The 20,854-nt window shown below is 40.1% G+C and overlaps 1 protein-coding gene across 1 annotated transcript; it reads left to right on the top strand.

Moving 5' to 3' along the window:
• The first annotated feature begins 11,314 nt into the window (after window positions 1–11,314).
• On the top strand, window positions 11,315–20,242 carry LOC308126840 (uncharacterized protein). Its single transcript, XM_080491496.1, has 4 exons — window positions 11,315–11,499; window positions 16,919–17,469; window positions 19,230–19,374; window positions 19,653–20,242. The coding sequence occupies exons 2-3, from the start codon at window positions 16,925–16,927 to the stop codon at window positions 19,366–19,368; spliced, it is 684 nt and encodes a 227-aa protein (XP_080347622.1). The 5' UTR covers window positions 11,315–11,499; window positions 16,919–16,924; the 3' UTR covers window positions 19,369–19,374; window positions 19,653–20,242.
• Window positions 20,243–20,854: the final 612 nt, after the last annotated feature.

The following is a 20,854-nucleotide window of genomic DNA, read 5'->3' as shown; positions in this document are numbered from 1 at the left end:
TTGCAATTTAAGTGTATATTTCCTTTACGTTTCAATACTTTGCGTTGAAATTTATACTTTGTTGATACAAATATCAAGTAATATTGAGTCCATTTATCCAAGAGTTATACAAGCTGATCCGCACCAGTTCGTCACAGATCACACGCGCACGCGCACGCGCACGCGCACGCGCACGCACACGCACACACACACACACACACACACACACACACACACACACACACACACACACACACACACACACACACACACACACACACACACACACACACACACACTGCTGTTTATGTGTAAATGCACATCATTTCAAAAGGTTGCCTTGTAAAAGTGAAACTTTTCTGAAACGAAAGCGCAAAATTGATGTGTTTTCTCAAAAGGTTTTCATTTAAGCGCGGCCTACGACTGGCATCAACTGTGTCTAATTCAGTAATTTTCGAAGAAACGTCTGACATTCAATCGAAGCACTTCGGTGGGTTTCTATAGCACAAAGACTGAATGCAGGAGGTCAGACACCACCAGCCCTTCTGCTCATGTGCTCTATAAATCAAAATCCTAAATCAAAGCAGGAACTACGCTCTGGAATCCACAAGTGAGACATGAAAGATGCATGAGTGAAAGTGTCCATAACCATGAAGTAATACAGACAAAATAAAATGCCTGCATCATGGAATTACTCCAGGGCATTTGTTCAGTTAGACAAAAAGGGGAAGGCCGCTTTAATATTTGTATCAAGCAATATCTATGCTGATTCATTTCACATCCGATAGTTTCAGAAATAGTTACTTCCACCTTGAGAGATCAAACTCCTCATCAAAATGCAACAAGAACATTTGATGCAACACATTTGCGTAATGCTTCAAACGGAGCTTTACGGACAGGTAATGTCCGTGTGTTAATGAGCATTCATATTCAGCTTCCGTCCAGTGTTTATGCAATGTTGTGTCGGTAACGATTGCATCAAAAGTGTTTTGCGAGTGCACTGGTGTGTGCATATATTCTGCAAAGGTTAGTGGAAGAACCCATAAAGGAAATGAGGAGCAAGAAGCCAAAACAAAAGAAATTCCACACCCAGCATGTGTCTGGATATCAGCCCGTTACCCGCTCACCTACAACTCATTCACAGTACACTGATCTACTAAAATCTGAGCTGATGTTTGAACTGCGCCGACGCCGTCACAGTGTGTGGCAAATCCAGAGCTGCATCAGTGTTTAATCCGATGCCCGGTGCTCCGCTGTTCACTGGAGCAAAGTATTATTCCCTGGGCATTACACGTGCCACCGCCCCCTTTTAAAGCCAATGTAACATTTTAAATTAAATTTGGGACTCAAGCACTTTTTTTTTTCTCCCCGGAAATATTATTCTCTCACATTAGTACCCATTGAGTTTGTAAGTATAATGTGCGGAAATCCCATTAATACGCGAGTCTGAAGGACAGCCTGGTTCTTTCAGAGGACTACAGTGGGGTTCGGTTGGCAGCGGTGTGACCTGAATGCCAATGGCAGGTAGTGGAGCAATGTGCCTGTTTGAAAACCGACATCAAGGATTAAAGGAGAAATGATTTGGCTGGGACTTTTAAGACTCCATTTTTACTTTTCGCTTCTGAAGCACTAAAGAATCACCAACATTTTAACTTTTCTGATGATAACTCTAAAGCCAAAACTTGAAGTGAAATTGGTCCGAGCCGGAATTTCTATTTTTTGTCTTCACTCAAAGGTCAGCACTCGAAGACCCTCCGAGAAACCTTGCTTTCAATTTAGCACATGATATCTGTGACCCTGACCCGGACCAATCTCAACATGCCTCTTTTGGCGGTCTGATATTGATTAAGAGTTCTGGCTTGGATGAGGACACAGCTGGGGTCTGGATTCCCTCTCCGTCTCTCCGTCCCTCTGCACCGAGTGACAACAGCAAAATCTCCCAGACTTAGAAATTCACACAAGAAATTCTTACAACTGCTCAATACTCACATCTGTGGTGAAACCAGAGCCTGAACGATGGTCGCAAACATGTTTTACTCCATTCTGTGGAGTCTTAAAGGAATGTTTCAATCACATATATGAAAACTTCTTCCTGACATCCTGTAACTACTTTTTCCTCAGTGGAATTAAACACTTGCATATTGCACAATCTGACACAGTCAGACGCTTCCCGTTCTATTCATGTACAGTAACCGGTATGGAGAAGATCAAACATATCATAATCTTTAAAACCATCAATGTGTTGAAACTTAATCACACAACCTCAGCAAGGGAATCTCCAACTGTGAATTATATGGTATAACAGACTTAGTTCTTTACGTGCTATATTGAGTAAATTGTTGCCTTGAGGTCTCTTATCGCTTTTTTAACAATGTGCCTCACTTCATGGGTATTTGCAAGAAAAAGGGAAGCTAGAAAAAGAAGGATGGGATGAAACGGGGCAAAAATGGAGATCAGTGTGTAGGAGACTGCAGAAAACTATAAAAAAAAAAAAAAACCTTGGGAAAAAAAGAAAGTTGCCAGTAAAGAGTTTCACTGTGTTATTTGAGATTTGATGGGCTTGACCGTGGCGAATGATCACTGTGGATTCTCTGATGCTTTCTTAAAAGTTATTTCCTGTTACCTTTGATTTCTCTCTCTTACTTCAAGGACTAAAGCAAACTGAGGGGCAAGAGGCTGTTAATGAACACCACCACCGCGTCACACAAACCGATCCCGCTGCGAAAAGATCAAGAGGTCAAACTGCAAGCGTGAGCCCTGAACCTCTATTAGGTGAGCACAATGAATGCAAAAAAAAATTTCGGTGAAAATGTTCAGCATTCAGGATTAAGCCCATTGTCGAGCCTTTTAGAGAAACCAGGTCAAATCCTGTAGAGCAGCACAGTATGAGGCGTTTGCTCATTTGTGCTGTCATTATGTTGCATGGGCTGAATAGAAAGTGTGTTCAGTGAATTGTATGGTTGAATCAGCACTATATATATATATATATATATATATATATATATATATATCCTCGTGTAGCGCTGAATCTGTCTCATGCATCTTAATTAGCTATTTCTGAAAGTGGCACGTCCCAGGCTTTATGAAATCCTGCCAAATGTCTGCAAAGCTCACCTGATGGCTTCCTCCACATGTTATTCAATGTATTAAGAACAATGGGTACAACAGGAGTGGAATCTAGCTAAAAAACAAACAGATAACCCCTGATGGCAACAACACAATTTTTTCCGATATTTATTAGAAAATCCTGCATTAGTTTGAATTGCATTTGTTCAATCATGAAAGAAAAACTGACTATTTATTTACCTTTATTTGTGATTTAAGTAGAAAAAGTCAGAAAAGCATGCATTTCGTGAGTTTTTTTGAAATAGTACTGACATCACAGACAATCAAGAAACTGTATATTCTCCCCAAACACTGGAGTCAATCCCAGCTGACTATATGTGAAGGCAGGGTGCACCCACAACAAGTCCTCAGTTCTTCATGGGGCAAAAACATCCCACACTCAAACCTACCAGAATCCCTCCATCCACTATAACGCTTTATCCCGTTCGGAATCACAGAAAACAAACAATCCACACGCAGCGATAACATGCACACTCCACACAAAAGGCCCCAAAGATCAAACTCAAACCAAGTATATTCTAAATTAATGTGTCATTTCTGAGCTGCAAATAGCAGCAGCTTGATTCACGTCATTATATCATATCCTCTCAAGTTATCTGTTAGATTGTCATTAAAAGATAAAAATATAGGTACATATGTATTCATTATTTATGAATTGCACTGTGGTATTCCTGTCATTAAACAAGCAAAATCTTTATGATATATGATATGATATAATATGATGTGAATAAATTGAATGTTTAATTTGTAGAGAAATAAGATGTAGAATCAATTCATGTGGTTATTATTTATAATCAATGCAGTAATATTCATCACACCAGTAATATTTCAGCTTCAATTCTAAAGTGAGAAACACCTTCATATAAAGACCAAGTCCCAGACAGGGTGAGTCGAATTCGGTCTAAACCATTAGCATCCAACTGTTAAGAAGCCCAGATGATTTAACATCACTCATCTTGATATCATAATTAGAAATGCATGTGATTTGAGTCACCATCCGCCTACTTTCTGAGCCCAAAACATTCTAGCTATGAAGCGAGTCTCACTGTGCAAACCTTAGTTAAACCAGGTAACGTACAACGCTGCATAACTCTACAAGTCGGGGCAACAGAGCCGTGAGCAATCCCTTCCCTGGTGACAGCACTCGAATAGATTAAAGTTTTGAAACATCATGGTGGGAAGTTAAGAGACGTGCTCTCTCAAAACCAGCATGGTTTGTCAGTACTCGCATCTAGAGAATGAAAACAAGGTAGCACGTCGGAACAAAACTGTCATATAATCACTCGACTGCAGCAATGCACAAGCTCATTCAACACAAGTATTTGGAAATAACCTGAATGATTACTGCTCGTTGCACTCATGCTTACACTTAACTTTATTGAAGGTGAAAGCCTCACGAAGTTCATAAAATATATTGGGCCTGAATGCACGGTGCTAAATTTTGACTTTCTTTTACACACTAGTCTTAAATCTGAACGTATCCTTTCCTCCATCAATTAACAGTGGACTCAAGAATCCTGGTTATATTTGACCTTCTGGTGACCCCACACGGCCTTTGTCCAAGCCCTGGACATTAAGAAGCAAACCCAATCATCAGAACTGAGACTGAGCATGCAGCGGAGTCTGGAGCAGATCCACATGAGATTCACCCTCATGAAAAGGAAGTTGCTTTAACATTAGTTGTCTGTAGCGTCCGACACCACTGTTACTGTCCAGTCATGTGGAGGTGATCAAAGATTGTGGTTTCTCCCCAGCAACGTATCCCCCGCCTGCTGGAGCAACACATCCGTCCTCAGCTACACAAATCAATAAAAGAGAACCACGGAGAAACTGTGAGCGCGGAGTGAACAGTGCATAAGCCTTTAAATGTACTGGTCGTGAGCCACACTGCAGAGGATGCCCAACTTTTTGTTAGATTTTTTCCCCCTCCCGTTTGTTTTGTTTTTTCTGTAGTTAAAAGTTAGTAGCACTTTAGAAAATGAGAATAGTTGTATTAAAAAAGCATACCTTACAGCAAAATGTGTGCTTTACATAACACGTAATAGCATTATATATGTGTATATTCAACAGAAAGCTTAGAGTGTCACCTAACTCATGTAGCTACCGTTGACGTTACATGTAATTTTGCTTAACAGCTTTTCCCGTAATTGGCAATGTCGTTGTAAAATGGCATTAAGCAATGGCTTCCTTTGCGCCCTCATCTATTTTGTCCTCATGATCTCCGGGAAGCATACAAACAGGCTAATTATATTTGCCTGATTAAATTTGGGCAGGCCTTCAAACCATTCATCTCATATTTATCCAGCAGTATTTAATCACATTAAACATAGGCTAAGAGAAGTAGGATGTTAAGCTCCACTGCCTGTGATACGTGCACACTCTTGTACTTCCACTGGTCCACATCAGTGTCAGTCTGATTGATCAGTGCTTACAATATCCTGAGGCTGTCTCATTTCCTGCTGCTTGACTGATATAATGAGGTTTGGATAGAGGTCTGCATTTTCTTTTTCCAGGGTGGCATCTGTTAAGAGATGCATTACATGAAGGGAAGCTTGTACGCAGCCAAGTGGGCGTCCACTACGCCAAGCAGCAACGTGGAGACTCTCGCGCTCCACTTAAACACTAACGAGAGGTCAGATTAGTGTTTTTGGAACTGGCTGCAGTCTAAATAGGGTTCAAATGTGAAGTACACAGAGGGAGTCACTATGTGGGATTGTTTACCAGCTGTGACTTTCTTCAGTCATTGGGAACAGTGGATGATCTCGTCATTTGAAGAGACCATGACACCATGACATACCAACACATTAGAGAAAAAGTGTTTGTTTCATTTAAAATTAAAAAAAAAAAACACCTAAATGATCCACGAACAACAGACGACAGCTCATTTCAGGGGTGTCATCATTCGAAATCTACAGCAAATCTACTGTATCCTTTACAACATAATCTATTGTCTCATCTGACTGAGCAACATAACTTGAATAAGTGTGTTTTTTTTCTGCTTGTTTAAAACTTTAGGAGGCTAAAGTAACACAAATGAGTTGTTTGAAGACTTCATACTTCTGTTTTTCAATATATTTTACTGAGTGAGTGTGAGTACACACCTATTTCGACGTCAGAAAGACGATTTTAAATCTTGAGGTTTAGTTGGACCAGGTTTGACATGAGACCTATTTCATTTGAAGCAAATACAAAAAGTTGGAGTATTCACATTCTGAACATAAAACAAATTTAAAAAAATATCTGTTATCTCGCTAATCGGCACCAGAAATATTAGTTAGTTTAACCAAATTATGCTTTATTCACATTCAGCCCTCATTTCGACGACAACCTTTTCAAGTAGAAACGAAAAACTTTCCTTGCGCTCTGAGTATCACAACAATGACGCTCAGAGTCACTGAAAATTAAACTTTTTGAAAGTGCTTTCACTCTGTCTCCATAGAAAGGGAAGAAAACACAACTTTTCTGAAATGCAACCACTGCACATGTGCACCATGGCTGGAGTCAATAGTCCTTCTGCACATGCTGCAATCACAAGATATGCTTCACATTGATATGTTGAAGGTAACGTTACATGAAATCAGTGGGATGTGCCTGGATACGGTGACAAAAAATAACCTTCAGAGTACCACATGATGCAAAGAGCCTTATACTTCAGCAGCATTTCAAATTCAATATGGTTGTTGAAGATTGTGGTTAAATGGGTGGAAAGGATCTTAATATGGACTTTTCTACATATAAAATACTTCACGTTAATTGTCTTGAGAGTGAAATTACTTGCCATGAACATCTCCTACAAATATTTTGATATTGTGACTCCCCTTTTTTAAATTCTTTACTATTAAATTCATTACAGACGATGATACAAAAATACAGATCTCTCCAAAAAGAAAATACTAATTTGAATAACACAGCACACACACGATGATCTTTAGATTTATTTTACTTGAAATTATTGCTAGAGTACAACATTATTATTAAGCCCGTCTCTGTTATGGTTGTTCGTGGCCAGGCTCATGTGTCACAAACTATAAATAGACAAATGGTAGCCATTACAGAATATCCTCTGGCAACAACTTGGAATTTCCCCCCACACCTCAGGCGACAGATTTATTAATTGCTGCCCATATTATGACACGTTATAGACTCTAAATGTGAACGTTATCACAAATCCCCGCCCGTTGCTCTTTGCGGTCCTTGTTGGGTGAGAGGACGCGGGTAAAAGTGGCAGCGTGCGCCGGTTCTGAGCTCCAAGAAAAGCCTGAGCTGTGTTTGTGTCCCAGAGTGGATTAGTTGAGTTTATCAGCAGCGGCACACTGTGCCACTCATCGCTCGCTCGCTCGCTGCTGTGGATAAGTGGCTGCAGAGAGCAGCGAGTCCTTGGCCTTGGTCAACAACAGCCCTCGGGGTACTCAAGGTCCTGGTCAATTAGAAAACGCTGAAACCGTTTCTTGGTCAATATATTCACGGTCACAGTCTAATCTACTATGTATTTTGCAAACACTCCCGTGGATCGCTGGGTGAATTTATATTTTGCTTTCATTTGAGATGCAATTCTTTGGAGGCGATGTTAAAATGGCAAAGAGTGAGAGCGGAGAAGGAGAAAGAAAACAGAGTGAATTTAACTGCAATGCACAGCGTTCATGCAAATGTAATTAACGTCTGTGTACAGCAAGAACAAAATGATAATACCTCTATATAGAAATATGGAAATTTTATCATCACGAGGGTCATGTTTACCAACTTTAGGTTGAATTAGAAAATGTAACCCAATAGTAAGCCGACGCCTGTGTCAACGAAACCCCTGATAATTATGTGGGGAGTTGTGATAATTACATGTTGTAAAATGCATGTGTTTCTAGCTTACAGAAAAACGCCGGCGTTACAGAAGACCTAAATCAGAAAATCCACTTTTCAACAAATAAATCCCCAGTCATGGATGACTGAGTTTGCTCCCTCCTATATAATTTAAACAGCTATCTCAAAAACAGTTTTTCCCCCCACCACAAATGCAATGGAAGCTCCTGTATTTCATTGCCACGTCATGTAACATTCATAACGGTTCTCAAGGATTTTTCAGTCGATTCTGTGACATAGTTTAGATTGAGGATAAAAAGTGTTCCCACGCATGGTGCTTCTCCAACTTCAAAGAGAAGAAAACAGCATCTTGAACATGCTACATGCGTGTCCAAACATAGCCGCGGGCTTTTTAAGGCTGCGATATTTGACAAGGACCATCTGGCCCGGTGCAATGCGAGGGTCGCATGTGTGGCTCACAGGTGTTGTTAAAGCTTCCTCAAAGCTCTTGTAAACAGTGGAGCGAGAACTATGTAAACAGTTCAACAAAAGAAAACCAAAACCAGATCAAAGACTGAGGATTTTTAGCGAAATGTTTTATTCTGGGCCAGTTTGGAAAATACATTATCATAAATCTCCAGCTGCTACATCTAGTTCCTACAAACTATACAGTATTGTTAAATATGCTGAAAGAAGATCCTTTATTTTTTTATCATGGATCAATTACAAATCACCTTCCAAAGCAAAGTGGCATCAGAAAATCTTGAATGTTTTCCACCTGAACTAATGACGTGTTTACTACATGCAAAAAGGACATTCATAGAAGTCTGAACTCCATTCCTCTAACTTTGTCAGACTGAATTTGTCCGCACACGTTTTAGTTCATATGATATTACATTTGTGATTTGAATCTTTGCTGTTACTATTTCAATTTTAACTTTTCCATTGTTAGCCTATGCATTTTTCTAATTATAATCAATTACAATAATGTGTACATATATGATGTTGCTTAGTTGTTTGTGTTTATGCATGTTTTTACAAACTCACCATGATAACATGGCTTTGAACCATGAGGTAGATCCTTTTCATGGCAGCATCATAAATATCTCAGCTCAGGTCTCAATGTTGTGTTGTACCTGCTACTCTTCGGAAAGTTGCTTTTGTCCCACGGACCTTATGTTTGGACCTCCCGGTTTGAATGAAAGCTGAAAGATGAACCCATGTGGTCGTGGTGTTGCATGTTTTTGGAATGTAAACGAGACCACAGAGAGGCTTTTCAAACTCTTTGTTTGCCGTCTTTGGTCTCTGTCTGAAAAATACATAATTATGATCATCGTAGTTCAGGTATGATAAGAATAAAGGTGCAACATGAACTGGGTGCTTTAACATTCTGTTTATCTACTTGTTTAGTGATTTTCTTTCTTTGTTTTGTAGTTGTGACTGTGATTGGGCAGGATTTAACAAGTTTATGCTTCTTCTCACACCTTTTTGACCGTGTTACGCTTCCATTGTTTATATTCATATGTCTTATGTTCAAAATAGGCACAACAAATACCCTTTTGGGTGTGTTTACTCACAAATACCCTTTTGGGTATTTGTGAGTAAAGCACAGTCGCCACACTTCATTCTAAAATTAGTCAACAACACTTTTTTTTTTTTTAAATGCTCTCTGGTAGTCTTCAAAAACAACAGCTTCCACTCATCAGCTGTTTTACTCAAGCTCTTCTCTCCACACATGCATTGAAATGACTCTTCAGTGGCTCACGACTAAAAGCCTGCCATTATATCATAACGAAGACGCCTGTCAGTACACATGACTTCATGTTTTGGCTTTTGACTCATTTGTACAAACACGGGGTGAACGTAAACTGAAAGGAAACACTTTATTGCTTTGTTTCCCTCTTGGTCGTGACCAAATGAAGAACAGATGTGAAGGGCTTCGCAAGATTGTGTCTGACATGAAAACCCAGGCAGACAGAAGTAGAGATTTTATGTGATCAAAAAAAACACAACAGTCAAATACCTGCTTATCTGCAACTTCAAATATATTTTCCTCATTGATAGGTTGAACTGTCAATACTGTGAAGGCTCAGATACAGATTAGATGTTGATAAATATCACAGATCGCTTTCAAAACTTCCCGTCCAGATTAACTTTGAACTGCAGGATCTGTGGTGAATCTCTCAGAGCAGAACCGATCGGGATTATTGGCTGCCATCAGCAGATGTCACGGTTTCATACCTCCGCGATTAAGAGCTGAATATGTGCCCTGGGCATTGTTCCAGGAGTATGCTCATTCGGCTTCTCAACATTTTGGTTTTATTAGTCCTCTTTGAGACAAGATCATTTGACCTGGTAATAAAATGCATCACGTAAATGCAGAAATGTCAACAAAAACAAACATGGCTCCGTTAGTGCAGTGTTATTTCATTTCACATAAAATGGACTGAAGTTTTGTCCTGCAGCAGCTACGAAACACTATTACCACAGATGATGGGGTGTGACGCAGATCACAATGAGGCTCATCGACGAAATTCAGGAAACTTTATCAATATTATGAACATAACGTAGCTAGACAACATTGATGAGGACCTATGTCATTGATGGTTAAGAATATCAGAGTTATAGTATAGTGGCTTTCAATAGCTTCCATTCATCCATCCATCTTCTAATAAGAAGATAAAGAAAACTAATACACAATAATTAGATGGTTGTCACCTCTACTATATGAATTACATTTTCCCTCAGGGCAGTAGGGTGAAGTCGTAGGAGTACTGAATGTTCTCCCTGTGCTTGCACGGTTTCTGTCCTGGTATTCCGTAAAAGCTTTTCAGAATAAGAGCAGACTTGAAATGTCGATGTATCCCTCATAGGCGACTGTCTCTGTGTTTGCACTGGAGACACCAGGACACATCAGGCCTGGTGAGACGTCCTGTCTTCACCATCGTCCAAACGTTAAGTTAGGTCAAGGAGTTAAAAAAAATTAAAGATCCTTAACTTCAGTTATTTTAATTTATTTTGCAATAGATATGCCAATCGCTTTGTGTCTTAGCCAGTTTGCTATTCTATACTTTTCATCAGATGACAATCAAAACCACAGGTAACTTATGAAATCATAAAAGATTCTGCTATTAGTGAATATATATATATATAGTTTAATAAAGAGGAAATGTATCCATCATGGCCTTAAAAAGACATTTTCCCCCTCATGCTGAGTGGCCCTTGCGCTTTCTGAGACCCCAGATGTGAAGTAGATTACACCCCTTATTTCCCCCTCCTTCAACCAGCCCCTCTTTCCACAGCAAAGAAAGAAATCATTCAGTTCCAGGATTTTTTTTTCTTCTTCCCCTAAACATCCCCCTCCCCTACCACATCCCTCCCAGCAGCAAAACAGGGGCACACAGAAGACCACGCTCTCCAGCCAAACCCTAATTGTGTGTGTGCGTGTGTCTGCATTTTTTTCCCCCCCTGACATGAAGAAGAAAACCAAGTATTTGTTCTCCTGCCTTCTAAATGGTCGTTCTGAAGCTTTTAAGTCGATGTGTTTGACTGGGAGAGAGGAAGTGGCAGATTCTCATTGTGAAATATCACTGGAGTTGGGTGAGTTTGACTTTTTCAGTTATGAATATTTTACACAGGCTCAGGAGTTGTCTCACCTCGCACTGTTTTAAAGAAAGGCACACAGCATTGATTTGAAATCTACATTCATTTGATGGCATTCGCACTGAAATTTCAAAAGATTCTTGTGAAATACCATTACTACTTTCTGAGTGTTGTCTTTGTACATAAACAGTATTCAGATAGGCGCACATAACTATGTATACAATGCATACTTTCGCTTCCGTGATGACTTTTCGTTCTTTAAACGTTAAAAACCATCGGTGCAAAGCTCTTCAAAACCCTCTTCATAGTAACACTGAAGCAGTTGTGTTGTGACAGTTGTGAAACACTTGTTCAAACTTTGACAAGCAGGGCCAAAAGCCGGAGACGCTCAGTTTAGCTCACTCAGGTTCACCAAACGTGACTTGTAAATGGAAAGTGCAATTCAGCACGGTGCATTGATACTTTCTTCCCTTTTACTTAAAGAGGTCTAATAACTTGCATTTTGAGATGCCAACAATAAATTTGGAATGATTTCATTTGAACCTTTTTTCAAATTAAAAAAATTCCAAATAACCACTTTTTTCCTGCCACATTTTAATGCATCAAAACATTAATGATGTTGATGATTAAATAAGAAAAACATTTGTCCTATTAAATAATAACACAGCTTAGAGGGAGATGATTTTGTTGTTTTTGATTCGAGGAGAAGGGGAAAAGAGACGTTCAATAAGAAGTTGTTGTTTTTTATGTCAATCATTAAGCCTCTTTTCAGAGAGATTCAATCCGTTCTTTTACAACGTCACAAACAAACTAGAATATCCAAATGGCGCCGTGAGCTCATGGATTGCTTTCTTGCCAAGCTTCGGCTATTTTAAGCCAACAGAAAAGTCAGCCTATAAAAGCCACTTCAGAGTGACGGATCCTTTACTCCGAAGCCAAGAAAGGTCCCTACAGGTCACAGGGCGTCTCACACTCTGTTTCAACTCAACCATAAGACGCCGGTGTGGAAACTGCGCAGACATTTTGCTAAAAGACAAAGGGGAACTTGCTCCTGCCAGTCTGTCACACACAGAGAGGAGAGCATGTGTGCTTCCATTCTGCAGGCTTTTGAGAGACCGAGTGAATGTCAGTAAATGTCCTTTGACTGGTGCCTTTTACTGCTGCGATGGTAATTGAGCACAGACACAATCATGTTATATTTTAAGATGAATTATATTTTCACTTGGCTGCATTATACCTCAATAGACTGAATGTTGTCACCTTGTGCCATAAGGTTTTTTATAATAAATGTATTTATTTCAAACAAATGCACTATAAATGTCACAACAAAACAAGTTTAGGACATGCTTTACCGCATCTTGGGCTGCGCAGTGTAATAAGTGGTTAGTATTCTGGCCTCACAGTGAAAAGACCTTGAGGGCCTCCCTGTGCAAAGTGTGTATAGCTTTCCACAGTCTACAAACAAGCATTTGAAGTTATTTGGTGGCTCTACATTTGTGTGAATACGAGTGTCTGTCTGTGTTTGCCCTGTGATGGACTGGTTACCTGCCAAGCGTATAACCTGCCTTCACCCACTTGTCAGTGGAGATCGGCTGTAGCATCCTGTAACTCAAAGCTGAAAAAAGCTGCAGTGAAGAAGATGAAGATGACGACCATGTGGCATTTTGCTCCTCATAGATCAGGGGTGTCAAACATGGACGCACGTGGGCCAAATCTGGTTCATAAGAGAATCGCAGTGCCATGATGATGACGGTGATGATGGCACTATGTTTCTATATTACTATGATGGAATACGAGTGATAACAGCGTCACAAGACAAACAAATGGACTGAGAATGACCAAAACCAAAGCAATGTTGGCGATCTATAATTGGATCTAGTTATTGGCAAAAAATGGAATCATCAGGCTCGTGTGTGTGATGTCATTTTTTCTAATATTGGGCCAATAATCATTGGTACCAATAGTTATTGTGTTACCAATAGTTATTGAGTTATTATTCCTTAATCCTCTGTGTGCTGCGCCACAACAAAGGAAAACTTTAAAGTTTAAATTCAAAGGTTATTATGGCACTATTTTTCATGTCTGGCACACTCAAGATGAAATCGACCTGTAATTGACCTCAAAACTAAAATGTGTTTGACACCATTGATGTAGGGTATTTGAGTATTATGCATCTATCCTAAATCTATATTTCAGCAAGTTAGCATCAATAATTCTAGACTTCTTTCCAATTAATGTCTTTTCAAGTTATAGATACTGGGAATATGTATTCACTTCTTTTCTCTGTACTCATGAGTAGATAGTATCTGTAATATTCAAGTGGTCAAGATGACAAAGCCCACGCATACAGCAGGAGATGATATCAATCTAATCCATATTCTCATTATGACACATGTCACCACAGACGAAACTCATTACGTCTCGGTTTATTCCGGTGGTGATATCAGTCTGTCTGTTACAATGCACACGTCAGTCACAAGAAAGCAATCTTATTATTCGAAGAACAGGACACCCAGCTCCTGGATTGTGTCTCTGTTTGCAACTCAAATTGGCTTGAAGGTTTCTGTTTTCTACCCATCTCACATCTGCTTTAACGTATATGAGGTCACCATTTAAAGTAATAACACACAGAGGGAGCCAGCACTGGTTCAGTTTAAAAAAAAAAGAAGAAAAAAAGACTATTTTACAGTGTTTTTTCTACAAACCGGCAGGACTGGACAATAAGAACAAGACTACCAACTCAAATTTCCACTATAGCTGTGAGGATTTTGAATAGTTTTGTGGCTACTGTAAAAGTAAACTACAGCTGAAATGTGCTACCGACAGCAGAAAGAACCCAGCGGTGTCTCGACTTAACCTCACAAGCCTGGTTCAGGCTTTTAAATACATTTCCAGATGGAGAGGAGACTTTGCGATGGCTAAAGATGTATACAAGCAGCTCACGCTTCACACTCTTTCAGATGTTGTCAGGCTTTTATAATGACACTAGAAACAACACAACAATGCAAAATTTTTTTTAAAAAAAGCTGTCAAAGCAGTAGCATGACAAGTTACGCATAGTCTACACCACGGCTGTACCACAGAATGTAAAGCACCCACTACCATGTGACCACAAGTCAGATGGCACAAATGAGAAAAAAGAAAAAGAGTAATGAAAACAGATTTTAATCAGAAAACCCTGCTGTTTTCTCTTGAAATGCACAAGCACAGATTCAATCATGTGGATTTCTATGAAAAATTAATGAAATCTTTTTTTTTAAAAGAAAACATTTCTGAATATTTGGGGAGTGCAGTCCTAACTTTGTTAGCATAATTGAAACCAATTTCAGAAGAGGTCAGGGTAGAAAAAACAAGTATCTCCCCAGATTAAGTCAAATTCTGATTTAGAATTCAACATCAAAACCTCACGCTTCATAAATTGGACCTTCAGGCTGCCAGTGAATGGAGATTTACTTTCCACCTGTCGCTGTTGATGACCACAGCTGCCTGAATGGGTGAGGCCAGGTAAAGTCTGGATAGGTCATCTTGTATAGTTGAATTCAAACTATTTGTAAACTGGAGGTTAAAACTGCTGATGATGTTGAGGGAAGAAACTTTTTTGCCATAAAAATCGGCGCAGTCAACAGTGCCAGGTAATAAAAGCATTCCCAGTCACATTCTTTATATCACCGGGATCAGATTTACAACTACAGCAGCCTGGTTGTTTGACTGATTCATACAATACTGCATTTTATAAAATGATACCCGATGTAAGTGACATTTAACAAAAGTTAAAGGAAAGGGAAATGTCACCTGATAAACTATATATGCGATGAAATGGCCACTGTTGAAATATGCATTGCGACAATCGGAGCATCACGTTTCAAAGCGTATAGAGTATTAAAGATTAAATAGGAGCCGGTTTTATATCACAGTTGGTGCAGAAGGTGTGACAGAGGGAATGGCGACCAAGAATTACAAATAATGCTGGTAAATGTCAAACATCCGGGAGGAAGATTGAGGATGAATTTATACAGCCGACTAAAAGATTTCTCGGTAAAACAATGATGACGTGTAAGTGGTGTGAATGACAGCAGTTTGAATTAAGTAGACACAAGAATTAGTAACAAAAGGAACCATCAGATGAGATGCTTACCTGAATCAGGAAAATGAGCCCAAAGAGCCGAGCAAGTTTAGCTTTTAGTTTATAATTGGAAGAGAAGAGGTAGGTTTTCCTTGAATGATGAAAAGTTTTGCGAAGATCTCCTGTGTTTTTTCTTGTCTTGGCATTGTGATTGATTTTACTCTGTGCTGGAGGTTTACTGTAAGTGATACAACTATAAATAAAGTAATATCATTTGTGTCCAAACTTTCACAGAAGCTGTGCCTACTGTGTATAACATAGACAATAACCATCCCAATGTCCAATGCTGTTTAAAAATAACATATACAAAAGTGATATTTATCAATAGCCTAAAATAGGGGTGTCCAACACATCTCACAAACAAACCAATTAAATCTAGAGTAGGCCGGACCAATGATATATTGCCAAAATGACCTTTTTTGTTGTTGTGGCGCTGAATATAAGCTAATTAAAATCTCTATATTTTCACAAGACCAAACAATTACAACAAAAAATGACTACAATCTCAACACAAAGCCAAATTTGATCATATGTGCTTGTGTAAAATGCAGTGCAATGTCTAACAAAACCTCCTAAAGCTGTTGCATTATGCATGTTTTTACAAGCTCACTCTGGCAGCATGGCTTGGAGTCAGAGGTAGCTTTAAGAACTGTGTTCATAAAAACAACAATGTTTTCTTAGCAATTTTCACAATTTGCGTCATTGGTTCATGTGTGTTCAGTTTTGGACCACAGGCCTTGTGTTAAACACCCCTGCTCTAATCTGCTTTAGAGACATCACTTCATACAGCTTTTCAAACACTTTCTCGTGGTCTCGTTCGTCCACAAACCTTGTACTCAAAGCTTTTTTGTCCCAAATCCAACTTTTATTTGATTTTCACTAATTTGAATATTGGATCATATGAGCTTCATTCAAAATCTGGACTGGCTCCGCCCACATGCCCATCTTGGGAAGAGGAGGAAGTACTTCCTCTCGTGGTGCCATGTGCCAGAGCAGAGCTGCCGAATTATGGGAGGGTCAAAGGGAGGGCCTACCTTGATTGAGATTGGCTAAACCCCTGATCACACTATATAGGGTTTGATTTCTGATTGGCTCTTTGGAGCAACACAACTTTTAAAAACTGAAACAAGCCAGGGAGAGAGAGGACAGACTTCTTTTTTTTTAGTTCTGGGGCATCATTCCAGGTATGAGGACACATATTACTGTTGGAAAAACCATTAAAATTCACTGAAAGTGAATTTTGATAATATGACCCCTTTAAACTGTAAATTCCTTACCTCTGCCTCCTTTCAGGTCGCCATGCGGCATCGTTGGATGATCGTCATCCTGGCCTGGGTATCCATGGCAACGCCAGCCCTCTGCCAGAGTGGAGACGGTGACTGGGGTTCAGGGTTTGACATCTCCTCTACGATAACGGCCACCAATAGCACGATGCAGGCGGTCGGCGACGAGCCTGTGAAGGTGAAAATCAACCATCACTGGAGCACATCAGAAGCTTTCTTCTCGCCGTCGCCTTCACCTGAGCTCCACTACGAGCCGCAGTCAGACAAGTGCTCAGTCTTCTTCAACACCAACGCTGCCTGGGCTCGAAGGCTGAAGGCTCGGAGAGAGGAGCTGGCTTATCTGCAGGCCATACAAAAGGGAAACAAGGCAGTGATGGAGAACTTGGAGCAGTTCGTGGGAGCAGAGATGGGAGAGCAGAGCTACGAAGATGTGATCAAGGAAAATGTCATCGGCATCCAAGAGGACCATAAGAGCTGCCATGAAGTGTTGGAGAAAGCTGAAGAGGATCTGGAGAAGCAGCTGGAGGGCGATACGTCAGACTCCCACACCGGCATGCAGAAGTGAGTGCAGCAGATCAAAATGTGTACTTCATAGGCAAAATATAACATTTATCCATGTATATAATGGTGAGCGACAAATTGAAGAAATTGTACAAGGAACTCATTAAATGTATTGCCATGAAAATGTATTTCAGTATAACAGTTATATCAAGTCCATTGGATGATGTTTATTCCGCATTTCAATAAAAAATGGTGTGAAAACAGAGAAGTGGACTTCACGTCCATCTGTTCACCACAACCAGATATGTCAGACACTAAGCTATTCACCAATTCTCATCTGGGTGTGATCTGCTCACTTCCAGTGAGGCAACTCAATGAATGAGAAGAAAAACAGCATTTAATGAATAGAGATGGATCAGTTAATCAATAAGCTGATTAGTTTATCAACCTCAACTCCTATTGACCCAGGCCCCGCTCTACGAAGTGCGACCAACATGGCCGGGCTCCCTCGCAAATCAGATGAGGTTTTCCACTCTACCGCTGTGCAGATTCACGTAAAAGGGGGGAATCTTCAACGTATACAGCACTTTATTGAACTTGGACTTGTTAGTCTCCATGAGTGCTCCGCTAACTAGTAGGTCCAATTTCCAGGAGAGCTGATTGGTCAGTTGACAAGCTTTTATAGCTGGTGGATTCTTGTCTGGATCATAAGCTGCAGCCTTTGTCTGCTTTAAACAACTGGGATTGTGCAGGTCATCCATTTGTAAAAAAGAGTCTCTACAAACTGTACGTCAAAGATGTCGAGCATAAGGCCTGTGAGCTGAAACCGGCTTCCAGAGGCGCCAATCTGGCCAAACCACCAAGCAAATTTTAAACATTGCAAAGAACCCAGCTATAGGAGAAGCTTTGGCATATTTCACTGTATTTTGCACCAGAAGGTTTCATTAGAATTGGCTTTATGTTGAGATTGTAGTAATTTTCCATGGTAATCGTTTGTTCTTGGGGAAACATCATCTCTACTCTGCGCTACACTCTCATCTACACTGCGCTATAACGCAGAAAAACTGTAGTTCTGAAACCTCGTGGTTTCCAAAAACTTCTCTCCGTCTTGTGTCAGTAACATTTTCTTTGTTTGATCGCCTCCTGTCACACGGTGTCCAGTTCTCCTACCATGAGTGCTCAGTGTGTGTGGATGTGGTCCAAAGCTCCTCCCCCATGAAGATGAGCTCCGCCCCTGATTGCACAAGATGTGTCTTGTTTTCCCTCCACTTGTCCGCCCTATTGATTGCTTCTGCTCGTCCGTTACCAGTTCACCTGCCAGTCTGGAGTCCAGCTGTTTTGCCATGTTACTGGCAGTTCTGTTTCTCCTTTCCATTAGCTTCTTGTCTGTTTAGTGTTTTGTTTTTGACAACTTTTGTGGGATTTCAGTTTTGAATTCATCCGGAAATATTGGTTTTGGTTTAAGTAATTGTTCTTCAAAACAGAGACAGGCTGAATAAAGTGAAATACACAATTAATTGAAAAAAAAAAAACCCAGTGATTATCAGATATGATAACAAACATTAGGTATGGATTAAAGATTATTTGTGATTCAACAATCTTCCTAACACACAACACCAAGATTGCCACATCTAAAGCAGGCTATCTATATCATTCTGGTTTCTACTTTATAGTCTTTTATACGATACTTGGCTTCAACAGCGCATTTGTTGCTTCTCCTATACTGTATTACTGTTCAGAAGTATTTTTCACTCACTTGTGTTTCTTCCCGCATGTGGTGCCCCGTCGCTCCTCCTGGTTCGCTCCATCTTGCGGAGAAGAATCAGAGACGAGTCCTTGGCCTTCGATGACATGCTCCGCGCCGCAGCAGCCATGGCCAGCAGGTTGGAGGGTTCATCGCAGGCCTTGCATGCTTCATTCACCAAGCAGCTGAAAGACATTGTCAAACTCCGACACTAGCAAAAGGTTTTTAAAACAATGTTCACACCTCATCCTTGAACTTGTGAATGATGTGTGGCGTCCCGAGTGAGACCCAGCGTGAGGGGGGATAAATCTTTGGACAATTTATTGTTCTTATTAACTGTGGTGCAACAAGGTACCAAGGTCGGCCGCTACGTCAACTGCAGGGCTCAACTTAGTTTTATCAATGAGGGAAGGGTGAGAGACCCCAGTGGAAAAACAAATAAATACATTTTCATGAGCATTATAATCCTGTAACCAATGAAATGTTCTTTTCCATCCAGATACTGTTTGGAATTTGGTGAGGTCAAACATAGGAACAGTATGTGGTGTAAGTCTGAGCCAAGCTGAGTGTTTATGGATCAAACAAATGGGCCTTCTGAGAGCAAACGTAATGACTCCGTTAGTCTTCTCCAGAGGAAGCTATGCATCGGCCATCTGGTTCCAGGGTAAGGATGGAGGCCAGGACACACTCACAACGACGGGCGTGCCAATGGAGATTTTGTTTCTGCAACAACGAAAAATAAAGGGAAGGCAACTACCACCGGGAACACTTTGGTACACATGAGCACGTACCGTTTCCAGAAAAGCCTTTTAAAAATGGAAACAACTGTGAATCCGACCAGATAAAGCTTATGAGATAACACAGCTTAATTTACCTGATCAAACACGTCACTCACACTTCAGCTGTGTTTCAAGTTTATTGTGCTCCTGTCTCCCTCACCTTGCCAGGACAGACTCGTGGACTGAGGATTGCTTTGATATTTGCAACCATAAACTGTGTTTTTGTATAAATTTGCCTAATGCATGATTGAAACTGTATTTGATCATTGCAACAATAAAGCATCTTTTGGTTTGATGTTTTTGCAAGTTGACATTTGATGTTTGATTAATTTATTATCGCGCTTTTACAGCTTTTACACTGTTATTATGGGTGACAGAGCGCAGTGGCAGAACTTCAGGACTATTCATTCAACTAGTCTGCCCTCTAGCTGTTTTCGAAAGAAATATCCCCAAATGCATTTAACTCATTGTTATTAACACTTCTTACCTTTCCTGATCCTTTTTCGAAAATGACAACTATTTAAAAAAAATATACATTAAATAAAGTTGGACTGTACACCAATTTAGATGGATTTCATCTTTGCGTGTTAACGCTGTAGGGATCAAGATTTCATTCTTTTAAACAGCCGCTTTGTGGACACAATACCTTGTAGTTATGGAGTACCCCCCCCCCCCCCCCAATTAATTAATAATTAGGTTTCAGTCAACTGACGAGTTTGCGCCACTATTACGTCAAACAGCTGTAGTAACTTAATCCGAATTAATAAATGAGTCTGTGACCAGACTGGCCTACAGTGCTGACAGCAATGTTACGTTCAATAATACATCCGACTGCAGAGAACTATTAAAACATCCTAAATCACATAATCAAAAGTAGTTATTATCCTTAGAGAAGAAACTAAAGAAATTGTAAAAGTGTAGA

Source organism: Lipophrys pholis (genome assembly GCF_963383615.2).
Source record: "Lipophrys pholis genome assembly, chromosome: 21".
NCBI lineage: Eukaryota > Metazoa > Chordata > Actinopteri > Blenniiformes > Blenniidae > Lipophrys > Lipophrys pholis.
This window is presented reverse-complemented; position numbering and strand designations above follow the sequence as displayed.